This window comes from Megalobrama amblycephala, linkage group LG17 (genome assembly GCF_018812025.1).
Source record: "Megalobrama amblycephala isolate DHTTF-2021 linkage group LG17, ASM1881202v1, whole genome shotgun sequence".
NCBI lineage: Eukaryota > Metazoa > Chordata > Actinopteri > Cypriniformes > Xenocyprididae > Megalobrama > Megalobrama amblycephala.
This window is the reverse complement of record NC_063060.1, coordinates 11,330,347-11,356,171: the sequence shown is the minus strand read 5'-3', so window position 1 is coordinate 11,356,171 and position 25,825 is coordinate 11,330,347. Positions and strand designations below refer to the sequence as shown.

Sequence of the window (25,825 nt, the reverse complement as noted above, 5' to 3'; positions counted from 1 at the left end):
TTGTAAGCTTGAGTTACAACAACTTTCTTTTTCGTGGCGTTAATCGCACACATTAGCACTTAGCCAAGTGTTGCATGATTTAAGGTGTTTGTAGAATGTTTGGAAATTCATGGCATATTTAAATGTGTTTTAGAGAATAAATTACAGTGCAAAGCATGTAATTTCCTGTTGCTCGCAGGTGGCGCTATGACTGTAACTGAATATAGATGTGTTCAGGGTAGGACTCTAATAAATAATGTGAAGTAGTTTGGGGCAGATCCGACATTGTATAGGCTAACGTTACCCGAGTTACAACTTCCTGTTTCATGGCAAAACATCAAACTTTGTCAGACGGACACACCCTTTAGTGAAAACTCTAGGGCTGCGTCCGAAAACCTAGGTAGCTGTCTTGCTGCCTCACTGTCTTATAAGAGAATGACTTGTAAAGCAGCGTTTGTGCATGAAGGCACCTCACAAAACTGATTTCGGACAGACTTCTGAGGCAGCGTAACAGTTTAATGATCTACAGCAATATAGCGCGAGCTTTGGTGAGAACTAAATAAATATTTAATTACTACAGTAGTAATTTCTCTATAGAAATGATTGAAATATGTTGGTCAAAATCGTGCATTTATACACAAAATGAACAGCAAACGCAACTTTCGGACGCCATCTTTATTTTTCTAGCTCAACTGTCACAGAATGGAAAGCACAGGATTGTGGAATATCAAAGGCAGCTAAGGATACATCTATGCTTCCTTCATAAATCGATCAGATGAAGGTATCTCAGGAAACAGGATTTGAAGCTAACGTTGGATTCGGACGTGCCTTGATGCCTTACTACCTTGAAATGTGTCCTCAGAAGGCAGCATTTTTCAGTTTTCGGACGCAGCCATCATCTTCGCAATTTGACATCGCAAAGGCCTTTAGATTAGACCAGCATTTCTCAAAGTGTGGGGCGCGCCCCACTGGTGGGGAATATAGACATGACAAGTGGGACGCGACAAACGAGAGGAAATTTGGTCATTTTTGTGCCCATCTCTATTAAACTTTTAAACGGTACGGTCTCACATATGGGAGAACGTTCAGAGATGTCAGTAGATTCAAACTGTGCTTTCGCGCTGTGGTTGGCGCTGTGTTTTCAACTATTCAGTGTTTTCAACAACATTATGATTATTTTAGGTTTCAGACATTTAAATATACATAAGTACTAGTAAAACAATACATTTAGAAATTGTAAAGTACACACTGATGTCTATGGAAGCAGCAATAACAATCAATTCAAATATAATTTGCCGACGTGTTTTATTCTTATCAGATACACTTTGTGTAGGCTATAAGTAATCTCGCGTTATAGATGAAGATCATTTATTAATGTTTTTAAACGACAAAACACACTCACTTACACATACTTGATAATCGGAATATCAGATAGTTGATGACATGGTAATCAAGTTTATGAATATTTTGAATAAAAAAGGAGAAACTAAATAAAAGCATTACAAATAAAATAAAAGGCTACATCTGTAAAGAATGACGCGTCGCCATGGAAACAGGAAATGTTCTAAAATAATGGTTGCGTAAAAAAACTGCTAGAATAATATTTAATTTATATATAATACATTCTAATGCAAAGTGATATAATTGCACTTTTATTTTCTCTGTTTGAACGTTTTAATACTGCTGTTTGATGTTATATTTTTAAAATGTGATGTTAATAAAATAAATGTTAACATATTTTTACAGTTAAACTTAAAGCCTAGTTTATTATCATTTTGTTGGGGTGATTGGAGTCTAGTGGGGCTTGGAATCCTTCCATACCTCCAAATTGGGGAATGGCAGAAAAAGTTTGAGAAACACTGGATTAGACTGACCAAATATGATCTGATTAAAGCTCTAGGAAGAGTTTGTTAAAGTACAACGTCTGGAAATGGCAAAAACTGCAAAAATGTTGCATAGAAAACTCAAAATATCTCACTTCCTGTTGGGTTTTCAGATTTTGCACCCTGGGATTTTTTTGTAGGTATTGGGCTGTAACATGTGTCTACCAAATTTCATACTTGCACGTGAAACGTAGCGTGAAGGGCACTTAATTGCAATTTTGTAGGTGGCACTATTGAGCCATTTTGCCGCACCTAATTCTGACGTAAATTTTCACCACTTCTGACGTGTGTGCAAAGTTTCATGAGATTTCGAGCACGTTTAGGCCCTCAAAAAATGCGATTAATTTGGGAGAAGGATAATAATGGACTGAGCAATTACAATAGGGTCCTCACACCATCAGTGCTCGGGCCCTAATCAATACCTTATATTCAGATGATTTTAGACCAAACGGGACAACAACTGCTGCGGAGTTGCCCAGTACCTGCGTGACTTGTAACATACATAAACCGAGAGATGTAGCTCCAGCTACAGTGTTCTTCCACAAGCTGCATTTGTTTATTAATCACTAGAGTGCCAAAAGCTACTTAGTATATCTTTTAATAGGTGCTATTGTGTGAATTTTCTCCAGTGTGTGTTCAGCTAGTGGTATAATTTGGATTGTTAGTTATCAGTTTGGTGATGTACATAGACCAAAGCTATGTTGTTTATATTTGAAACAACATAAATCAAAATAATATATATATGCTTATGCTGTAACTGTTATATGTAATATTTCTGAAAAGCAATAGCTATAATGCAATATTAGCTTATTTTCTGTTGATTCAATGCAATAAACTTCTATTTTTTCAGTTAATCAACTGGTTTTCTTGTAGGATTTCGGGAGTTTGTACGTCAGTACAAGTTGTCAGTCAAACAGAAGCATGACAGTGAGTGGAGCTTCCTGTCTGGTGAACAAGAGTCATTGTATGCTCTGTATACTGAACCACTGATCATTCAGAAAAATGAAGATGACAGTTTTAAAAACACCCATGTGTATGAGTGTTTCCAGTTGTGTGGGGCATTGACTGTCATTCTCCAAGGCGACTCTGGCAGTGGCAAATCCTTCATAGCACAAAAGATCATGTTGGACTGGGCATCTGAAGTGTTTTCTTCTAGTCGTTTTGATCTAGTTTTCTATCTGAGATGTGAAGAGCTGATGTGTATTTCTGAGGAGATGAACTTAACTGAGCTCTTGAGTTACAGCTGCAGTTTAACATCAGATCAGATCTCACAGATGTTACAGCAGTTACCAGAGGAGGTGCTTTTCATCATTGATGGATTTGATGAGCTGAAACTCACACAGGGCATTTATGACATGTCAGCACACACTCATCCACTTCAAAAAGCCCCACCTGAGGTCATTATTTGTGGCCTAATGAGAAGATACCTCATCCCTAAATCCATACTGCTAGTTACCACCAGAACAAAGAACACTGTGAACAAGCTGCTTAAAGGAAAACAGTGTTTCACTGAGATCATGAGTTTCTCTGAGAAGAAGGTGGAGGAGTACTTCCAGAAGTTCTTCAGGAAAGAGTATGACTGTGTGAGAGCAAATGAAACCCTCTTCACTGCCTGTTCCATCCCCGTTATCTGTCAGATCATTAGTGAGGTGCTCAGAGTTGGTGCAAATGTAACAAGAGGACTGGAAACCACCACCTCCATCTATGTTGATTTTGTGTCCACTCTACTGGAGCATCACTGCCAGGGTTTGAGTCAGTCCGTCCCGACCCTGCTGAGGAGTCTGGGTCAGCTGGCAGAGAGAGGGATGCTGGAACAGCAAGTCTTGTTTGATGAGAAAAGTGTTAATGAAACCATTTCAGACCCTGCCTATAGTCCATTCCTGGGCAAGTTCCTCTCTAGAAGAAGTATCCACCAGGAGACAATGTTCAGTTTCATGCATCACAGCTTTCAGGAGTTCTTCACTGCTCTGTACTATGTCCTTCTGGATGAAGAAGAGTCCCAGAGGAAAGTGAGAGAGCTGCTCCACACTGTAGAGAGAGGATGGGCTTTGTCCTGTTGGTCTGATAGAGACTTTTCAGTGGCAGATGTAAAAATAAGACATGCAAAGCTTCTGCAGCCTGTGATTCTGTTCCTCTGTGGTCTCTGTAAGAAAGATGGGATCACAACATTTATTGAAAAGTACAACATGGCCGTCTCTAGCAACATAGGAACCCAGATTAAGGAATGGCTCCATCATTGCTCACAGAGATATCAAAATGAACACATGCTGTTCATTCTCCATTGTCTTTATGAGCTCCATGACAAGAGCTTTGTTGGGAAAGTTTTGGAAGGTTTAATTTTGATAGATCTGTCTACTTTGCCTTTGAAAATGACAGACTGTTGGGTTTTGAAGTACTGTTTACAGTGCTGTGAACACATCGAAAACCTGAAACTCCATGTAACATCTGAAAATCTGAAGATGCTCCAGCCTGAACTGTACCGCTGTGAAGAGTTATGGTGAGAGAAAGTTCAGACTCTTGCCTGTTCTTATACATTGACAGATTACACATTCGTTACATCACATTTGTATTTATTGCAATCACTATACATTCACTACTTTTGAAGCCCTAACTGGGGTTTCAAATTTTAATACATAAACAAAATCACACAAGCAAGTAATGTAGCAGAAATATGAGTGTAACAAGATTTAAATTTCAGGGAAGAAGGAGGAGGGAACCGGCAAATGTTAAACATAAACTTTAATCGTAAAATAAATAACAAAACGAACGTAAAACGGCACCTGCTTGCCACAATGAGTACAGCTGTATTTCAGCCTCAAAGATAATCTGAAATTCAGTGTCTTTATCAAGGGATATTGATATTAATAGTAATATATTAAAAAAATTGGATATTGGTATTAATATTAATATTTATATATGGGATATTGTTATTAATAATTATAAATTAATACAATTTGATCAGTTCATTGAACAAGAAGTTTTTGTCAAGGAAATTTGGTCAATTTGCATATATATTTTCTCTGGCTTCTTTTGCAACTATTTCTGTTGGCATAGTATCAAGCATTTCATGTCGTCAAGCAACACATAAACTGAAAGCTGGTCTGAAACAGAGCCTGTGAGTAGCAGCTATTTCCTCTCCATGCTTTTCAGGCTCCACTCAATTTTTTTCTGCACACTGCTTACTCCACAGTCACCGAGAAAAAAAAACAAAAAAAAAACAGGCTCCTTCTACTCTGTTTAAAACCGCTCACACACTTCAGTCTGAACCACTGCAAACACAGAAAAGCACAGAATTAACAGTTGTATAATAATTAAATCTGTTACTTTTTATGTTCAAAGGTTGGTGATGAATTGCATTCCAGATGATGATGTTGGTTTGATTTCATCTGCTGGCAAAGGAAAGATTCTCAATAAATTGATGTAATTATGATGTTAAATATGCATTACATTATAAAGACACATTCAGCATTGTACACATTGAAATCCAATTATTGCCATATTCTATAACTTAGTATATTTCACAAGTTTTATGTAATATCTAACTCTTCAATTACTAATTGCACTACTGCACTTATTTCCTTTATTTAATTGGTAGTATAAAGGAGCTTGAAAAGCGTGGAAGTGTATTCTGCCCAGAGATCACTCTGTCGGTCAAAGATGAAGACATCATGTAAGAAACCCAATCTTTTATATCACTTGTCACATACAAAAGTGAAGTCTCATGCTAACACTTGATTTTTAGTGAACATTTGCTAAATTTTCTCTGGCGTCTTCAGGTTGTCTTTGAGCACATCAGAGATCATAGATGCATCGTTAAAGACGAAATTAACTCTAACCCGTCCAAGCTCAGTAGTTTCCACCATCAACTGGGTGAAATCGCAGAACGAGTCTGAAATGTGCATGTTTAATCTTTTGTGAGTGGAAGCTTTATTATTTCCATTTTCGAATATAAGTCCTTATATAATCATTTGCCATCATGCCAAGCATTTTAAAAGGCAACTAAGTTTTTACAAAAAAAAATGGTCTTAACATCTGAGTGTATGTTATTTACAGAAAATCGGTTAATTTATTTTTATTCTTAAAACTGAAAGCATGTAGATGTTTAAACTCTGTGTTTGAGATCCAGCATGTTACAAATACAAATTCATGTGGATTTCGTTTTTTAGGGGTCCTGAGGAAAAGGGACTTCGTCTGTTGACGTTCCTGCAATCAGTATTTGATTTGAAGAAAGTCTGTCTGCAGGCCTCAGATCTGACTACATTTGGCCCTATAATCCTTTCCCTTATTCAGGCCTGCCCCAGCCTGATTGAACTCAGGTAACATTTGCAGCATTTACAGTAAGTAGATTTACTTTAATCTACTAGGTTTAATCTAGTAGGTTTAGTTTTCTTACAAAAATTTGACTTATATTCTTCCTTATTTGCTGATATTAATTATCATAATAACCTTAGGTTTTCCCTAACCATTGAACACAGTGAATCAGAAGCTCTTATAGTTTCAGAATGAATGTAGTTAATTTTTATCTTTTAATCTTTTTCAGTATAAATTTTAGATGTCTATTCATGGTGCAAATCATGTCCCTGAAGGAATCATTGAAGCAGATGGGTTGGACTCTGACTGTGTAAGGGTTATTTTATCAGATATTTTGCATTTTTACTCATTTCATTGTGGAGATTATTTTTATAGACATAAACAGTAATCATCAGCCAATTGTATTGCTTTAAAGCTATTTAATCAGTTTGTGTTATGTTCATAATCTGTGTTAAATGTTATTCTTATTAGCTGGGGGGAATCAATATTGATTCAACAAGAAGGGGAGAGATTCACAGAGGAGGAGCTGAAGGTGAATAGAGAAAAGAGTGAGAGCAGAAGTAAGCAAAATATTTACTGTTTGTCTTTTAGTATATAATCCCAGAACCTGGTGCTTTGGTGTGTAATGATTTTGGACCTGGTTGTCTATATTTGTTTAAAAACTGTAGGTGCCAGTACACACAAAAGATCATCTCATTGTAATGTTTAGTTTTGAGTTAGACAATTTTAAACACAGGATTGTGTTTGTCTGACAGTACGAGGGAGTTCAGATTCTGTGACTTATTCATCATTAAGAGATGAATCATCATCAGCACAATCAGTGAGTAGCAGCTATGTCTTTCTTTGACAGGACATTATTTAATTTTTTTCCACATATAATTTGACACTTTAACACTATACTTCACCTGTCTTGCAAACACTGGTATTTTATTTCAGGAAATGCAAGTCTACTTCTAAAGTGAATTACAATGTATAATAACAATTATATTTCTGTGTGATCGATTACTGTGAAATTGGAGATAGTTCAGAAGCTGAAAGTGAGAGAGCTGCTTCACACTGTACAGAGAGGATGGGCTTTGTCCTGTTGGTCTGATAGAGACTTTTCAATGGCAGATGTAAAAATAAAACATGCAAAGAGTCTGCAGCCTGTTATTCTGTTCCTCTGCGGTCTCTGAAAGAAAGGCCGGATTGGCACATTTATTGAAAAGTACAACATGGCAGTTTCTAGCAACATAGGAACCCAGCTTAAGGAGTGGCTCCATCAGTGCTCACAGAGATATCAAAATGAACACATGCGGTTCATTCTCCATTGTCAGTTCAGAAGCTATAAAACATTATAGTAATAACAGTGATACAGTATTCAGATGCATTTAATGTTTATGGACCCACATTACTTCAGGGTTTTCTTGACAATATTTTGTAATCACATAACCCTTATTGAGGTTCCAGTGTCTGATTATTAAAAATCGCAGTATTCAGAATGTTTGCAGAAATGTAACATTTAATCTTTTAAATAATAATAACTTGGAGGATAAACTATTCCCTTAATTCATTTCTTTACTTCAGTCCTCAGAAGATGCAGAAGTGTTTACACCTGAACTACTTCAGGGAGATGATGAGAAACACAAGAAAACATATAGGTATATACTTTTATATATATATATATATATATATATATATATATATATATATATATATATATATATATATATATATATGTATGTATATATTATTATTATTATTTATTTTATTTTTCAGAATCATAAAGAGCTTTATTGCCAAGTGTGCTTGCACACACAAGGAATTTACCTTGGTAAGCTTCCAACACACACACAAATATAACAAGACACATAATAACATTTAAGAATAAAAAAAATAAGTATAAAGACACAGATAGGTTTAGTCAGAAGAAACATTTACAGAAAAGGAACATATGTACAGCATTGTGTATAATATTATGAATAAATAGTTCAAGATACTGTTCCTGTGCCTAGATATTCTAGTGCCATGTGATCCGAGGCGCCATCTGGACGGCAACAGTTCAAACTGTTTTTGGCCAGGGTGAGTGGAGTCTGTGATGATTTTACCTGCCCCCTTCTCACTCTGGAAGAGTAAAGATCCTGGAGGATGGTTAGGGGGCACCAATAATCCTCTCAGCAGTCCGGACTGCGTTGTTGTCTTCTTATGTCTGATTTGGCGGCTGAACCAAACCAGATACTTAGAGATGAACACAGGACACACTCAATGATGGCTGAGTAGAACTGTGTTAGTAGCTCCTGTCCCGTGGCAGGTTGAACTTCCTCAGCTGGTGAAGGAAGTACAGTCTCTGCTGGGCCTTTTCACAGTGGAGTCAAAGTGATTGTCCCACTTCAGGTCCTGAGAGATGGTGGTGCCCAGGAACCTAAATGACTCCACTGCTGCCACAGTGCTGCTCATGATGGTGTGGGGGGGTTCTCCTGGAATCCACTGTCATCTCCACTGTTTTGAGCTTGTTCAGCTCCAGGTTGTTGTGACTGCACCAGACAGCCAGCTCTTTAAGCTCCTGTCTGTAAGCAGACTTGTCACCATCCTGGATGAGGCTGATGACTGTGGTGTCATCTGCAAACTTCAGAAGCTTGACTGAGGGGTCTTTAGAGGTGCAGTCATTTGTGTACAGTGAGAAGAGCAGTGGGGGAGAGGACGCAACTCTGAGGAGCACCAGTGCTGATAGTGAGAGTCCTGGATGTGAGTTTCCCCAGTCTCACTAGCTGCTGCTAATCTGTCAGAAAGCTGGTGATCCACTGACAGATGGAGGTGGGCACAGAGAGCTGGTTGAGTTTGGATTATAGAAGGTCAGGCATGATGGTATTGAAGGCCGAACTGAAGTCCACAAATAAGATCCTTGCGTAAGTCCCAGGTCTGTTGAGATGTTGCAGGATGTAATGCAGTCCCATGTTGACTGCATCATCAACAGTCCTGTTTGCTCTGTTGGCAAACTGAAGAGGATCCAGCAAGGGACCAATGATGTCTTTTTGGTAGGCCAACACCAGTCTTTCAAACGACTTCATGACCACAGACATGAGAGCAACAGGTCTGTAGTCATTAAGTCCAGTGATTTTTGGATTTTTTTGGGAACTGGAATGATAGTGGAGGATTTGAAACAGCAGGGAAATTCACATTGCTCCAGTGATCTGTTGAAGATCTGCGTGAAGATTGGGGCCAGTTGGTCAGTGCAGGCTGGTGAAAAACAGGCAGGTGAAATGCCATCTGGGCCTGAAGCTTTCCTAGTCTTCAGTTTTTTGAAAACCTGGCTCACGTCCTCCACACAAGATAATGTGTGATAAATTTCTAAGGTTAAAATTAGGGATGGCTCCATACCACTTTTTATGTCCAATACAGATTTCATGTTTATTGTCTTACTATTTACTATGCTGTCTACGAAGTCCTGTATGTGTTCCTTGATGGAACGATCCCCCTGTGGGAGGAGGCTGATATATACTGCCAAGAGATCCATTCAAAGGTTCAGTTCATCTGTCACAAAAGGTTGCAGCAAGGATGAAAAAGAGCAGGATCTAAGCGCAGCAGTTATTTTATTAAGTAGAAACTAAAAGTAACAAAATACTCAGGATACTCAAAAATAGCTAAACACGAACAGAACAACCATTATACATGGATGAGAACTGGACAAAGACTAATAAAGCAAGCTTAATATACTAACCCAAAACCAACTTATTTAAACAGTTAGTAACCAAGGAAACAAACGCATACAAAGGAAACAGAACAGGAAAAACTAAAAAAAACAACTCAAAGTCCAAAAGAAACACAGACCAAATGTGACATTGTAAATTAATAATGTGAATATGTCCTGTCCTTCAGGTTTGTGTGTCCACATGCTGGTCAGTTTCAGTGCAGACTGACCAATCTTGTGTTTGTGATGGATGGTGAAGAAGAAGTGCTGTATAAAACTGTCTCATGGGATCCTCGTCTGTTAGATGGTTTGGGTCAGATGCAGCCTGCAGGACCCTTGTACAACATTGACTGTTTTCATGGTTCAATCTCAAGACTGCACCTTCCACACTGTGAAATATTCACTGGTATATTCATTTCTACTTTCAAAAATATAATGGATGCATACAATAATCATTCTCGAAGTTTTGTGATGGTATAAATAATCATCTTCGTTGGGAAACCCTTTTTATATGAAATAATATGATATAATAATCATTCTTATGTGTTTTACAGAGGAAAACAAGGACAGTTTGGCTGTTGCACATTTAACTGGCGGTAATATAGCAATAATGCAGCCTCTCCGAGTGACTGAAACTCATGTGATGATTGACATCAGAGATCTCTCCATCTTTGGGCTAGGGCTGGGCGATATGGCCTTTTATAAATACCGCGATATTTTTAGGCCATGTCACGATACGCGATATATATCTCGATATTTTGCCTTAGCCTTGAATTAAAACTTTGATGCATACAATCACACCAGTATGATGATTCTATATGTCTACATTAAAACATTCTTGTTCATACTGCATTAATATATGCTAATTTTAAACTTTCATGCAAAAAAGGGGATATCACAACTAAGTCATAGTTAACATAATTGTATTTATTAAACAGTGAGTGGCACAAACATAAAATTGTCAACAGAAAGTGCATGTTTTGTGCAAAATTGTCAGAGACAACATTTCAAAACAAGACATTAGGGCACGCTTGTGCATGCTGTAACTCACATGGCATTTCAAAACACAAAATTAAAGTGCACTTGTACATAATGCCACTACAATAATTTAAAACAAATAAAAAAGTGCCCTTTTGTGCATGTTGTCATTAAGATGACATTTCAAAACAAAACTAAATTTAAGTGCACCTGTTGTGCATAATGCCCAAATATATATAATGCGCTTTTGTGCAGGATGTCACAGGTAATTTCAAAATCAGTAAAATAAAAAATAGCTGCATAATAGGAAATCAAATGTTGGAAAAGAAAGTGTATTTATAAAAATGACCCTCCTTTTAGTTTTTTAATAAACAATCCTATGGTTTCAAACACAATACCTAAACATAAAACAATTCACAAAAGGTGAATCTGGTCCATTATGGAAAAGTTTGCAGCTTTAGTTTTGGTTTCTTCTGCATGAAATATGTGGCACAAATAAAACGTAAAAAAATATGTAGTTGTATTTCGTGCATACTATGTTGTCCCTTTGTAACAACAACCAGGGAATACCAGGTTGTTTAGAGGTTTTGTGCCAAAAACACAAGCCTATCAACGGCGTCTGGTTTGAGAGATGCTCGATGGCATGTAACTATATTACCACTGGTACTAAATACCCTTTCCGATGGGGAACTGGTGGCGGGCACACACAGATATTTTTTTGCCACATTTTTCAGGTTTGGGAACATTTCCTCATGGTCTTTCCACCACTGCAATGGATTTGCTTCACTGTCAACATTAACAGACTGCAAGTAGGCAGACAACTCTTTTTCAATAAGCTCTCTCTGCGACAGTGTGGCAGAAGATGTTGCTGCAGTTTTAAAGAAGCTGCCCAGGGATTTCTTCCTTAGTGGCTCTTCTGGCTGTGATACCGTTGTTGCATCTTGAGGCAGTGAAGCAGCCAACTCAGCTGTGCCCTGGTCAGTCTCATAGAGCATTGCCTCCATCTCGGTTATGGCTCTGCTCTTGATGGCATCCACCTTTTTTTCTGTGCAGTATGTTATCTTGAACCTGGGATCCACTAAGCCTGCCATGTCCAGCAGGTCGTTAGTGGAAGGATCAGAATACTTCTCCCTCAGGTAATCCAGGATGGAGGCTTTGATAGACTGGGTCAGTGGGGTGTCATTCTCCTGACGTGCCAAGAGGCTGGACTGGAAGAGATGGAGAACAGGCTTGACATAGGACACTGTGACATAGCTCTCACCGGATAGAGCGTCAGTGAATTCCAGGAGAGGTTTGAGAGCCTTGTGCACTGACTCTAGAACTTCCAGGTCTTGCCAGGTGAGAACGAGATGCCGGGTTTTCTTGTCTGCAGCCAAGACTTGAGAAATAGCTTGCTCCTGCTCCAGTACCCGCTCAATCATCTTCTCTCGGGATCCCCACCTGGTAGGAGACTCACTGATGAGCTGGTGTGCCGGGAGATTTAGCTCTTGCTGTGCTGTGGCCAGGTCTCTCCTCCTCTTCCAACTGAAAGAGAAGCTGCTCACTACCTTCTTGCACACAGCAACAGCACGGTCAATACGGGGGTCCTTCATGCTTCTCTCTGAGAATGAAAACAAACATTTAAAATGTTATAATAATTTAAAAGGGTATAGTAATTGTGAAGAAATCCACTCAGCCTAACACTAAACTAATTCTTGGTAATTATTTATTTATATAGTACTGTGTAAAAGTGAAGATGCTATCAAAAATATGTTTTGTTATGGCAGCCGTCCCCTCTGCACATATATTTTTTCGAGAATTTGCACTCCTGTTGCTGTTTGTTATTCTGCACGAAACTTCATGCCAATATATAAGAAATATTGCTGACTTGTGCGTTTCCAGCGCTCTCTTTACGTTCGTCCGTTATTTGACGTTGAAAAAGGAAAAGGAAACGTCTTTTTTTAGACATGGAAAATCGATTTTACAATCGATTCAATGAACACTTATGTCTTAAAAATCGAAAATGATTTTTTCACAAAAGTGACAGCCCTACTCATATATCAATAAAGATAATTACTATTTTATAACAGTGGTAAAAAACACTCACCAATTGCAAGATGCAGGCGATGGCCAAAACATTGTAGACGTGTCCAGTGGTTCAGGCTCACAGCTTTGACGATGTTAGCACCGTTATCGGTGGTGATGCACACCTGACGAGCTTCATTTAAATTCCATGACATGAGAGCATCTTGCAGGCCTTGTGCGATGATCCCGCCAGTGTGATCCTCGGGAAGAAAGCTCGTCTGAAGGCACTTGCTTTTCAACTCCCAATTGTCTATATAGTGGACCGTCAAACTGAGGTATGGCTCACATGTTCGGCTGCTCCATATGTCGGCAGTTGTTGAGAAGTGGGTCACATTTACAAGCTGACTGGCCAGCTCTTCCCTCACTTTAATGTACAACTCAGGCAGCGCTTTCTCTGCAAAATATTTGCGACCCGGCAGATTATATCTTGGGTCAAGTGTGTTGATGAGCTTTCTGAACCCGGGCTTTTCAACAACATTAACCGGGGCCATGTCTTTCGCGATGTGGTGGGTTACTGCACACGTTATCTCCTTCTGTTTTTGACTGTTTTTGTCGTACGGCGTTGATCTGGAAATAGAAGAGGCCAGACTCAGTTGCGTGAGTGCTGGTTGCTTAGGCACTTTCTTTGATATTGCACCGCTCTGAGATGTTGTCGTGCGGAGTTTCAAGCACTCTTCATTTTCTAGCGGGTGGGTTCTCAAATGGTGATATAAATTTGATGTACTGCTACATTTTGAAGCGATGCTTTTGCGACAGATTTTGCATATCACCGTTGTTTGTTCAACATCTTCCTTCTTGAATCCAAACCACCGCCAGACGATGGATCCTGTGCTGTTTCTTTTTTTTATTAATTCGTCGTCCTCCATGTGTAACCGTTAGCACCTGCTGCCGCTATCTTTCTGCTGGTCGAGGGCGTATGACGTTGCATGCACGACAGACTGACGTTTGTAACTATGTGCGTTTGTTTTGTCTCTCTGTGAGAGGGAAAGACCGCGAGTATATAAAAGTTAATCTACAAACAAGCATCAAAAATAAAATAAAATAAGCTTCTTAACTTAGGTTATCAAGGTGATCATTATGCTTGCGCTTCGATGCTGGACAGGACAAGAGGGGGAAAAAACAAAGGAAAAAAAAATGTCCGCGAGTTTCAGGATATAGTAATTTTCTACATCGCACGGACTACAAGCCGCGATATATCGAGTATATTCGATATATCGCCCAGCCCTACTTTGGGCTCATAAAAAGGATGATCTTTCCTCCTTCCCCTGTTGCTGCCCAAGTGCTTGTCTTTCTGCGTCCGATAACTTTCAGAGAGAGAGAAAACATACTGGATGTCCATTTGCTCCCGTGGAATGTTCCACTGTCAGAGGTATTTTTGTTTTCAATTAAAAGCAATTGTTTACATACTACCCATAAAAACCTTTTATAAAAATGGGTCATGATATTTAAGTGGGTTTGTATGAACACTAACTCTGATCCATATGAAAAGGAAATATAGTTTCCCTTATGAGGGACATACTTCAATACATTGCTTTTGAACTGATAGAAAATAAATACTTGTGATAACTATGGTGATCGAATGAGCACACCGAGTTCTACACATTTGCGATCCTGTCATTATAGCCAACAATGTGTACGTGCAAATTAGAAATTTGCTGCCGTATATGCAAATTTATTTCCTTGAGAAATATTGTGAAATGATTGACAGCTTCAGTGATTATACAAGGAGCGTTCTTTGGTCGCTTTCTCAATATAATAATTTCACAGTGCTTTATGTTTAAATATAATAAAGACTGGAAATTTTTAGGAGTGACAACTGTATTTAAAATCACCATGAAATGAAACTGGACAATTCTTATTTTTTTAATGTAATATCACACTATTATAAATGATTTTCGTGCACATCATATATATATTTTTAATTCATGTGCCTAGGTAATTTTTAATCAAATTAACTTCCATTAATTTTTGCAGTGACATCGCTTCTCTGATGATGTGTTTACTGGCAGGAGGACGGGACAACCTGTCACTCACATGAGATCATAGCAATAGCAAACCACAAAGATTAAATCAATTCCTGATGGACAAAATTAAGTTTCGCCCTACATTTTTTTTTCTTGTTTGGTAAGCTGTTTAACTCAGATATACATTGATGAGCCAAAGCATTATGACCACCTGCCTAATATGCTGTTGGTCCTTGGTGTACTGCTAAAACAGCGCTGACTGGCCGAGGCATAGACTCTACAAGACTCCTGAAGATGTCCTGTGGTATCTAGCACCAAGACATTAGCGGCAGATCATTCAAGTCCTGTAGGTTACGAGGTGGAGCCACCGTGACTCAAACTTGTTGGTCTAGTACATCCCACAGATTTTCAACTGTATTGAGATCTGGGGAATTTGGAGACCAGATCAACATCTTGAACTCTTCATGTTCTTTAAACCATTTCTAAACAGTGTGCAGTGTGGCAGGCTGCATTATCCTGCTGAAAGAGCCTCTTCCACCAGGAAACACCATTGTCATGATGAGGTGTACCTGGTCTGCAACAATCTTTAGGTAGGTGCCACATGTCAAATTTATGTCCACATGAATGGCCAGACCCAGGGTTTCCCAGCAGAACATTGCCCAGAGCTTCATACTCCCTGGTGCATCCTGGTGCCATCACTTCCCCATGTAAATGGTGCACATGGTACACAGCTATCTACGTAATGTAAGAGAAAATGGGACTCACTGGACCAGGCAAATTTCTTCCACTGCTTTGCTGTCCAGTTCCAAAGCTCGTGTTCTCAATGTAGGGGCTTTCTATGGTGGACAGAGGCACTCTGATTGGTCTGCTGCCAAGTAGCCCCATACACAGCAGTGGCACATTCCTCTCTTAACTATCATTAACATTTTATGTGATTTGTGATACAGTAGACCTTATGTTGGCCTGGACCAGGTGGGATAAAGTCTTGTCAAGTCACTCAGATCTTTATTCCTGCCCATTTCTCCTGCATCCAACATAATGATTACAAGAACTGATTGTTTGCTTACCAACTAATCTACCCAGACCTTAATATGTGGCCTTGTTAGGAAATGATCAGTGATATTCACTTCACCTGTGACTGGTCATAATGTTTTGGCTTATCAGTGTACATCACAGTAGGAAAGAAGAGACTATTTCATACTTTTTATACCAACTTTAAACGTGGGAGTGAATCCGCTTATTTATTGTTCACTAGTCATTAGTCCTTAGTCACTAGCTATGTTTCCATCCAAAGTTGTGATTTTTAAAATTGGAATATTGCATAAAATATTTGTGAATAAATCACTGTTTTCATCCCATGTGTTCAAGAGAACAAAAAAATCACTTCCTGGGAAACTGCCGCAAAATACTGTATCTGTAATAAAAATGGAAGTTGCTACAATCAACTGTGGCTCTTTTTTCGTACATCATAAATTACTTGCGCCTCAGAGCACACAGACGAAACATAATAAATACTGCGTTCGGAGGCGGATGTTTGGAAATGTAATCCTGTGAGACTGTTCTGGTAGGTAATTATATTTTTGTATGATTAAACCAACATGTGTGATGGTGTGCAAAGACATTGGTCTGCTGATTATGCTGTCTCAAGGATGTATTGAGGCAAAGTCACATAACTTTTTTTTTTTTTTTTTTTTTTTTTTTTGCGCAACGAGTTATTTATTTTCTGAATGTGTTTCCATCTTATCGGATAAAAAAAACCCATCTGCCTCAATTGAGCGCATATGTTTTTTATGAGCCTTTTTAGAATGTATGCACGTCTTGGCATTTCCATCCAGTTTTATTCAATATCCCAAAATTTGCATACAAACAGGTAGATGGAAACATAGCTACTGACCGATGTGATAAGCAGTGAAATAATGGATTAAGAACACTTACAGTTCTCTTTTATGAAGACATTATATTGTAATCTTCACAATCTTTGGTAATTTCTGCAAATTTTTTTTATTTATTTTTTTATCTTAGACTGACTCATTGTAACAGCCTGACAACTTGGTTTAAAATGCAGTTTGATGAATTTGCTCCATTTGCATCCACAGAAGTCTGGTCTAAAGCCCAGAATATCCACTGGCCCTAGAACCACACATGGTTATTGCTATCCTCTTAACACTGGCTTTCACAGCTTCTTCCTCCCTTAAGGTCAAGGACCAGCATGCAGAAAATACACACATAAAAACCAGTTCAAAGTGTTCTCTTACTCCGGGAACAGAATACAGTCTGTGTTGTCAACCAGAGGGATCTACAGTGCAGCCAGAGGTAACAATTAAATATTAATCTTTATATTAAAGGGATAGTTCACCCAAAAATGAAAATTTGATGTTTATCTGCTTACCCCTAGGGCATCCAAGATGTAGGTGACTTTGTTTCTTCAGCAGAACACAAATGATGATTTTTAACTCCAACTGTTGCTGTCTGTCAGCCCTCTGACAACAATAGTGATGTCTCGCGCTTATACTTAAATGAGTGCTAGACAACACTGCTGTTGTCAGAGCGCGATCAGACCTCACCTCGAATGCTGTACACAGTTGGACATAGTAGTGTATTAGAGGTAAAAAATTATATAAATACTGTTCGGTTTCTCGCACAAACCGATCGTTTCGTGTCTTAGGACATCAGTGTGCCGTCATGAGCCGCAGGGTTTAATTTGGATTTGTCTATACTTTTTGACTCTTATAAATTGTGTTACCATTGACACCCATTATAAGACTGACAGATGGCAACGGTTGGAGTTAAAAATCATCATTTGTGTTCTACTGAAGAAACAAAGTCACCTACATCTTGGATGCCCTGGGGGTAAGCAGATAAACATCAAATTTTCATTTTTGGGTGAACTCTCCCTTTAAAGGAGACATATTATGCTTTTTTATTTTAAATTTCCTTTAGTGTGTAATATAGCTATTTGGGCATGTAATCAAACTGTAAACTAAAGAAACAAAGCACAGAGCCCAAATGGAGTTACTTCACATTACCCCACATTAGTTTAGCATTTCTATAGCCTACATTAAGGTACGACATTGTGACGGCACTGTGTTAGCACAGATGTAAACATAATTTATGTAAGGTTAAGTTTGGATCTCTTTTTTTCTTAACTGATTAACTGTCTGTTAATGGAGCAAAAGGTCTAACTAACACAGTGACTCAACTTTCATAAGAGTTGTTCAGGAAACCTAAACCCGATGGTAAACCTTACACTTATTTCAAATAGGCTATAAAGCACATTGTCCAAGAAGCTCCATTCCACATCATTCTTAAGTTCAAAGTGGCAGTCCAAAACAGTGAATCTAATCACCATACAAATCACCATACAGTCAAAAAGTTCACTTCAAAGTTAAAAAAAAGGCATTGATGAGTTTTGCTGTAAAACAGAGAGAGAAAGGGAAATGGTTATGTTCACACTATCTGGGTTTCCTTTACAGATTTGTGCAAAATTACGATATTTTCTAAATGTTGATTTAAAAAAAACTATTGCGAAATGACAGCGTTTACATTAACCAATGTTGTGCCACTAAAACTTTTTTTTCCCTCTTGCGATAAGTCAATCCAAAAATCATGGTTACGGCCATGTATGAGGTGTTTCCATTTGTGGCATTTCTTTATTTAGAATCCAGTATTCCCATAATTCTTTTGTCTTTTATGAGTTTAATAAAGAACTCTGTCTCGTCTTCTGTTACCGTCTGATCTTTAATCAATCAATCAATCAATCAATCAGTCAATCAATGATTGACTTTTATATATGCCAGGTGACCTGAAAATGCAAAATAAAAAACTGATTCCATTGCAATTTTGCAAAATATTCCTTTTTTGAATTGTCTGAAAACCACTGCATGTGAGCGTAAAAACGTTTTTTTTTACGATGTATGGGAGTTTTTGCGAAAATGACGTGTTTCCTTTGGCCATATTTTCAATTCACAAATTTCAATTTGCACAATTTGAAGGGTAATGGAAACACAGTCACTGTCAGTTTTTGGGATTAACAGTTGCATTTACTTACAGGAGTTATTTTGACCCATTCACACAGCAACAGTCTCGAATACTCTCTGTATTAATGTGAAACAGGAGTCAAGTTCGTATTCTCCTCCCAGTAACCATAGCAAAATTGACCAAAGTAATTTCAAAGATGGCGACGTCAATAAAACTGTAACTGATTATTACTTTTGACATGAAAAGAGTCCAATCGAGCCGTGGTTCATCCATCAAATCTTCATTAATCAACAGCAGCCTTTATATCTGGGTGGAGAGTGGAGCATTTGGGCCTGTTTACCCCTGGTCACTTCATGCATTTTCTCTGATTGGATACGGATAGCTATCTGATTTATAAAAACAATTCCATATACACATGACCACATAAATGTGTCTCCGCAAAACAGATATAAATCCGATTTTCAATTCCCGCGCTATATGCAGATTTGCCTACCTTTAATGGAAAACATATTGAAAATGTATAGCCCATCATGAAAAGGACAATCAGACAATGGACTGTGTGATTGGGCGAAAATTCCACGTGCAAAACTGCAACAATTAGTATCCTCAATTCCCAAACATTTAAAAAGTGTAATTTAAAGGAAAGGTGATGTGACACAATGGTAAACATGCATCTGTCCCAACTTTTTTGTAGTTTTTAAATTTTAAATTTAAAAACTTTTAAATTTGTTTATATTTACAAAAAATATAGTTGGTCAGTGAAAACATTGAAAACCTTATTTTTGTATTTGTCAGTTAAAGGTTAAAGGCACAATATGTATTTTTTTGTAACACACGGCTCGAGCATATGTGGGGTAACGCAGAACTGTTTTATCATATTAGATACATTTTAATGTTTGTTTAAAATGATGTTACAACTTTACTCTTTGTGTTCACTCGGCGGCTGCTATTAGACAATTGTTGCATGCTGCAGTAAGCTAGATCAATTTTAGAATATCAGATTAATAAATGCTGGCTTGTGATGCTAAATGGCATGCAATTAATTTTAAAACATTGTATGATGGAGAAAATGCTGTATTACTGTTACTAAAAATAAAGCTGTATCTGATTATGCTATGTTAGCCACTTGACAAAAGTGTTTTTCTCTGAGGCATGGTAAAAACATGGTACTCGTTGAAAATCAAGAAAACGAGATTTAAAAAATATAACCATGGGTGACATTGGACTCTCGAGTTAGCCATTATGCTTTCTCCAATGGTAGAGCCACAGACCCTGGTATCTTCCAATAATAAGACCATCTCTGGCTGAACTGAACCGTGCAGTTCAATGTCAGTCTGTTAACAGACAGTTTTTACCGTTATGTAGAGAAATTACAGTTTGATATGTAAGATAATAAATGTCTTGTCTAAATATGTTAACCTTGGTCCATGTACAGTACATAAAATGTTAGAGTAAGTGGAAACCCAATAATATTTTGGGTTTACTTTTAAAAGTGTAATCCAGCATTTTCTCAAAAAAACAAAAACAAAATCCAGTTGTCACTGGCACGCAATGAATTTTGCGATAGGCTAGGCTGTGAAGGATCCACTATCCCATGAAAAAAGGATGTAATTGTAGGGTGCATTAAAGGACCCTTTGAATCGTGACAGTCTTTGTTGTGCCGCAGTGACACATTTGGCCTTCAAATGCAGCCATTGAAGGATGCAGCCTCTTAATTGGGACATATACAGTTGTATTTACAGCACCTTTAGGCAGCCTGTGGAACTTGTACTAATCGGTTATAATTGTTGTGGCAAAATAAAAACTTAACTCTCACTGCATAAGAGACAAACACGTCCAATTGTCTTTCAAAGTTTTATTTCTTGCAAGAAAGGTCAGACAGTCATACAAAAACACAAGCTGCAGAGTGTAAGACAAAGAATGAAAGCCTCCCCTCACTTTTATATCTCTAACCTCCAAGGCTGAAGCCTCTGTCTTTTTACCATATTAGGAACATGTTTACCACTTTAGTGTTTTTCCACTTGTCACCCTAAGAATGCATACTTAAGCACTTCTGAGAAGAACAAAATCATTTAACCATAAGCATATAAGTAAAATCATATTGAAATTATACAGAAACTGTTCCACAATTCCCCCATTGATTGCTAATCACTACATTTATTACAATGCTTCACTAATAAAATGCATATCTTCTCAAAAAAAAGAAAAAAAATTTGCCTTGCCAAATTTACATTACTACATCACATTTATACTCTCCATCTCTAATTTTCGTACAAACGATCACTCTTCTTAAATTTGTGTAGGAAATAAGAAAAAACTCTTAAAGCTATTATTGTTGGGACAGACCCTAATATAAGCAAGCAAAAAAGTACAGATTTGGGTCACACTTTACTTGAAGGGGTGTGCATAAGACTGACATGACACCTTCATAATCATGACGTGACACTTGTCATGAATATGAAGGATGTTTTGTGCATGTTTATGACAACTGTCATTAAGTGTCATTCGCTCAATTATGTCATTTTTAATGCAAAGATGAAATTTTTTGAGATGTCTTTTGTTATGACAACTTGACATTAACCAATACATCATAACCTGTCAGTGTCTTTGTCATAACTTGACATTATTTATCTTTATGGGTTAACATTACATTAAACTGTCATGTGGTTGGTTTTGACATTGGCTGTCATGAGGCCATTATAATAGTGTCATGATGACAAATTTAACTTGTCATTAAAATGTCATTAAGTGTTAATACTCTGTCAGATAATTTTATAACAGCATCATGAATATTTTTCATTTAATGTTTTTTTATTTATTTATTTTTATTTATTTTTTATAAAGTTTCCTCCAACAGAAGGTCAGATAATAGACCATTTCAAATTTCTTAAGAAGATATAAAATAATGGTAACACTTTATTTTATGGTCTTTTAACTAGTTGCTTATTACTATTAGCATGCATATTACTAGAATATTGGCTATTTAGTACTTAAGAACATATTAATGCCTTATTCTGCATGACCCTATTCTACATTCTTAATCCTACCCAATACCTAAACTTAACAATTAACTATATTTAAAAGCAATAAATTAGGAGTTTATTGAGGAAAAAGTCATAGTTAATAGTTTATATATGTGTTCCCTATACTGAAGTGTTACCAAAATAATGTAATGTTAACCCATAAAGCGAAGTAGTTTCTTAAATTTGATAATTAATCTGCTATGTCATGTTTATGACAGATTATGGTGTCTTGGTAATGTCAAGTTGTTATGACAAAGAAACTGACAGGTTATGATGTATTGGTTAATGACAAGTTGTCATAACAAAGACATCTCAAACAATGTCCTCTTTGCATTAAAAATGACATAATTGAGCGAATGACACTTAATGACAGTTTTCATAAACATGCATTAAACCTCCTTCATATTGGTGATTTGGAATTCCTTGAGCTGATTTCACCTGTACACAAAAGTTAGACAGGATAGAAGACATTTCTTTAATAGTTAATACCATGTTCACACAATTTGGTTGATGCCACTCATTGTTTAGCCCCTTCCATTCCCAAAAAATGGGGTCTTCCATTACATTTCCAACACGCGTTCTAAGTGGGAGATCAATCACAACAGACTCAAGCTAAATGACCAGTCAGAGCAGACTGGGATTTTCGGAATGCAGGTTTTAAGGAAACCGAAACTAAGTTCAGACAGTGTGAAAACAGGTGCTACAACAATGTAAATATAATATATATATATATTTTATCATTAAATAATGTAAACCTATTCTAGTAGACCCCATAAATAAAATAATGAAATGAGCATAATAGGGGCCCTTTAAGTTGCAAAAACATTAAGTTGCAAACAACAGCAATATATTCTCAAATTTATAATGTCACTAAAATGTCATTGAAGTGTAGATCATTTCTTCATAGATTTTTAGTTGTGTTAAGGAGTAACACTGTGCTGTGTTTTAGTTTAGTCTCTTGCCTACATTTTGCTGTTTTTTTTTTTTTCCAGACTGAGATGTTTGACTGTAATTTTGGTCCAAACTATCATCCCACATTTGAAGTGTTTGTGAATGTCAACACTGAAGAGGTCAGGCTGAGTCTTTTGGATAAAACTGAAGGAAAGGAAGTGTGGGTTCCCCGACGAATCCCTCTCACAGGTAACAAATGACATGAATGACAGATGTTGCTAATAACTATCATGCCAGAATTTGTGAACACTAGTTATGAAATGAAAATCATATGAAAGATTGAATTTTTAAAATAGACTTAGCAGCTGATCAGTATATTTTAGAAAAAAGAATTTTACCTATAGCACATAATAATAGGTACCACTCAGGCTTTTGCTTTAGACACATCATTCAAAAAAAGAAGAAGAAAAATAAAAAGAATTAGTGCCATATAAAGGTGAAATACCTAAAGTATTAAGTAAAATTATAACAATTAATGCCTGAGATATGTGCTTTTATTTGACATACAGTTGAGTAGTGTTTTATCTTGAGACTATTAAGTCTTTAACACTGTAAATTAGTGTTCTCTTGTTTCCCTTTTAAGCAGTTACTAATTTGATAAAGTTTTTATTATTTTTCCATTTTATTAGGAACATCAGGTCAAGATGTAGAACCCCCGGCTCACAGAAGGCTCATGGGTATGAACTCAGTTACATTGCAGTAGTTGCTCATTCAGTCTTTTACACACCAAACTTGTTGAAAAGTAAGTTAAAACTTTTTTGTTTGTTTGTTGCATTCAGAATCTGAATTTGTGAACAAACACAGAGATGAACTCATTCAGAGAGTTTCATCAGTGATGGCGATTGCTGATGGTCTGAGGACCAAAGACATGATTCCAGATGAAATGTACAGTAAAGTTTGTGCTGCAGAACCACGACAGGAGAAAACAAGACTCTTGCTGGATGCTCTTGCCTCAGGAGGATCTTCTGTAAAAGCAGAATTCTACAGACTGCTGAAGGTAAAGGAACATTTCCTAGTAGATGAACTGGAGTCTGGATCCAGTGGACTGCAGTAATGCAGAGAGAACATCAGAGAGGAACTTCAGTATGTTTGAGACAAACGACATTCATTTCATACAAATTTCTTTCATTGTATATCAAGAGAGATCCAGATGCTTCTGATTACAAAAATATTTTACTACAATCGATATTACTGGCATGAACTCCACAAATTTGCATAAAATCTGAAGATCTTGTTCTTCAGCATGAATTGATCCAAAGAGCATCTTGTTCTTCAGTGGAAGCAAATACATCTGACCATCTGTACAGTCAAAATTGTGCCTGTTTAATATAACCATGAAATGCAGAATCTAAAATAATTCTTCATTCAATATTTCTTCAACAGAATTTATCATTTTCTTTATTTTAAATTTTTCATTATCTTTAAACTTTATATCCAGGTCTACATTTTAGATTTAGAATTTGTCTCTAAATGTCTGTGTTGAAGTACAGTAATATGCTTATGTTTTACTCTGTTTAAGCCTTGATTTGTTTAATATGAGTTATGTATACTGTTACTGTATGAAAATATGAGTTACTACAAAAGATGTTTTTATTTTGAAATGCTGTGGAAAAATAACCACAAAGTTGTATACATTTTTCTGATGTACATATTTTACATTTTTAAAAGATGAATAAAACAAATATAAACAAAATAAAGTGGATCATAACCACCATATCAAGTACAGTTCCTTTTTAATCCAAGGACCATTAACCCAAGGACTGGCTTTCGGTCAGTAAAGTGTTCAGTGTCAGAATGGGAAAAGCTGCTGAGTTATCAGAGTTTGATGAAGGACAAATTGTGATGGCACGGCACCCTGGAACTTCGATCTCGGAGACGGCACGCACCTCGTGGGTTGTTCTTGGGCCGCTGTAGTTAGTACGTATCAAAAGTGGTGCACGGATGGCCAAACGACAAACCTTCACACACACACAGATGAACACACAGTTCATCGCAGCCTTCTGATTTTTTTCCCAATCTCCAAACCTCAGTGGAAGAAACCAGTTTCTTATTGAGTGTATACTGCACAAACATCACACTATTCATCGTTATTAGACTACAAAGAGCATGGTTATGGGACAATGCCTGAAGTGGAAGAGACGCTAGCTAGCTATCTCTCCCCTCAGTCTACATCATCCCTAAAGGCCCTGACATTACACACCAAACCGGTCAGAATAAGATCGGCTTTGGTGGGTAAGGCTTATTCAGCAGCTGGTCAGGCTGCAGCATGTTTGCATACTATGTCACTGCTGCAGGCCTGCGTTGCCCTAGGTGTCCATTTCCCGAACAATGATATAACTCACTGCTGAACTATCATAGTACGATGCATTGTTGAACAAAACAACTAGCTAGTCACGACTGTTTCCCAAAACCGTATTGTCGCAAACCTGTCGTTCAACCACGTTGGTGAATGACGTCAAGCAGGTGATGGAGTAATAACTTCTTTAAATTAATCTGTTTGAGATCGAATTAATGCTAGATTTTTTTCTATAAATTATGGACATGGCATTAGTGGACTAATTCTCATTTTCCTCAATTATTTTGCTTTATTTCCGGATTAAATCAAATGCTTTTTCTTACGTATGAACTAGAGCATGTATGCACATGCGCACTCTTCAAAAACAGTGATTTAAATCTCCTAACCCTAACCCTAACCCTATTTGTATAAAAAAGATATAATAAAAATGTATATAAAAGATATACATTGTACTCCATGTCAGCTGGCTTATTTTGCTCAAGATAATGATTTATTAAGTCCATATGTCATAAAAACAAGAAACCATGCCTCTAATCACAGCTCGAGAGCTATCGTTGCAACCACACATAACTCATTAAGGCTTTTGACTGTTGCAATCCAAATCGGACTTAGGACCTGTAATGTTGCCTGAATCATAATCATGCACTGTTTGCTGTTGGCCAGAGGAGGACTGGGCCCCCGATTGAGCCTGGTTTCTCCCAAGGTTTTTTTTTTTCCATTCTTATCACTGT

The 25,825-nt window shown here is 37.3% G+C and overlaps 2 protein-coding genes across 2 annotated transcripts in view; one reads left to right on the top strand and one right to left on the bottom strand.

The window, feature by feature from the left end:
- LOC125250275 (NACHT, LRR and PYD domains-containing protein 1 homolog) overlaps window positions 1-24,579 on the top strand; it is a 30,872-nt gene extending 6,293 nt beyond the window's left edge. The window contains exons 5-20 of the mRNA XM_048162767.1: window positions 2,736-4,359; window positions 5,202-5,282; window positions 5,458-5,532; window positions 5,639-5,776; window positions 6,029-6,178; window positions 6,403-6,483; window positions 6,645-6,733; window positions 6,929-6,993; window positions 7,740-7,813; window positions 10,029-10,246; window positions 10,395-10,510; window positions 14,111-14,251; window positions 17,043-17,159; window positions 22,840-22,987; window positions 23,428-23,475; window positions 23,578-24,579. Of these exons, the coding sequence (XP_048018724.1) occupies window positions 2,736-4,359; window positions 5,202-5,282; window positions 5,458-5,532; window positions 5,639-5,776; window positions 6,029-6,178; window positions 6,403-6,483; window positions 6,645-6,733; window positions 6,929-6,993; window positions 7,740-7,813; window positions 10,029-10,246; window positions 10,395-10,510; window positions 14,111-14,251; window positions 17,043-17,159; window positions 22,840-22,987; window positions 23,428-23,475; window positions 23,578-23,852 (3,440 nt within the window). The 3' untranslated portion in view covers window positions 23,853-24,579. The remainder of the gene's footprint in view (window positions 1-2,735; window positions 4,360-5,201; window positions 5,283-5,457; window positions 5,533-5,638; window positions 5,777-6,028; window positions 6,179-6,402; window positions 6,484-6,644; window positions 6,734-6,928; window positions 6,994-7,739; window positions 7,814-10,028; window positions 10,247-10,394; window positions 10,511-14,110; window positions 14,252-17,042; window positions 17,160-22,839; window positions 22,988-23,427; window positions 23,476-23,577) is intronic.
- LOC125250279 (E3 SUMO-protein ligase ZBED1-like) lies at window positions 10,747-14,104 on the bottom strand. Its single transcript, XM_048162772.1, has 2 exons — window positions 12,905-14,104; window positions 10,747-12,418 (listed from the first exon to the last, which is right to left on the bottom strand). Exons 1-2 carry the CDS (start codon window positions 13,746-13,748, stop codon window positions 11,397-11,399), a joined length of 1,866 nt encoding a protein of 621 aa, XP_048018729.1. The 5' UTR covers window positions 13,749-14,104; the 3' UTR covers window positions 10,747-11,396.
- Window positions 24,580-25,825: the final 1,246 nt, after the last annotated feature.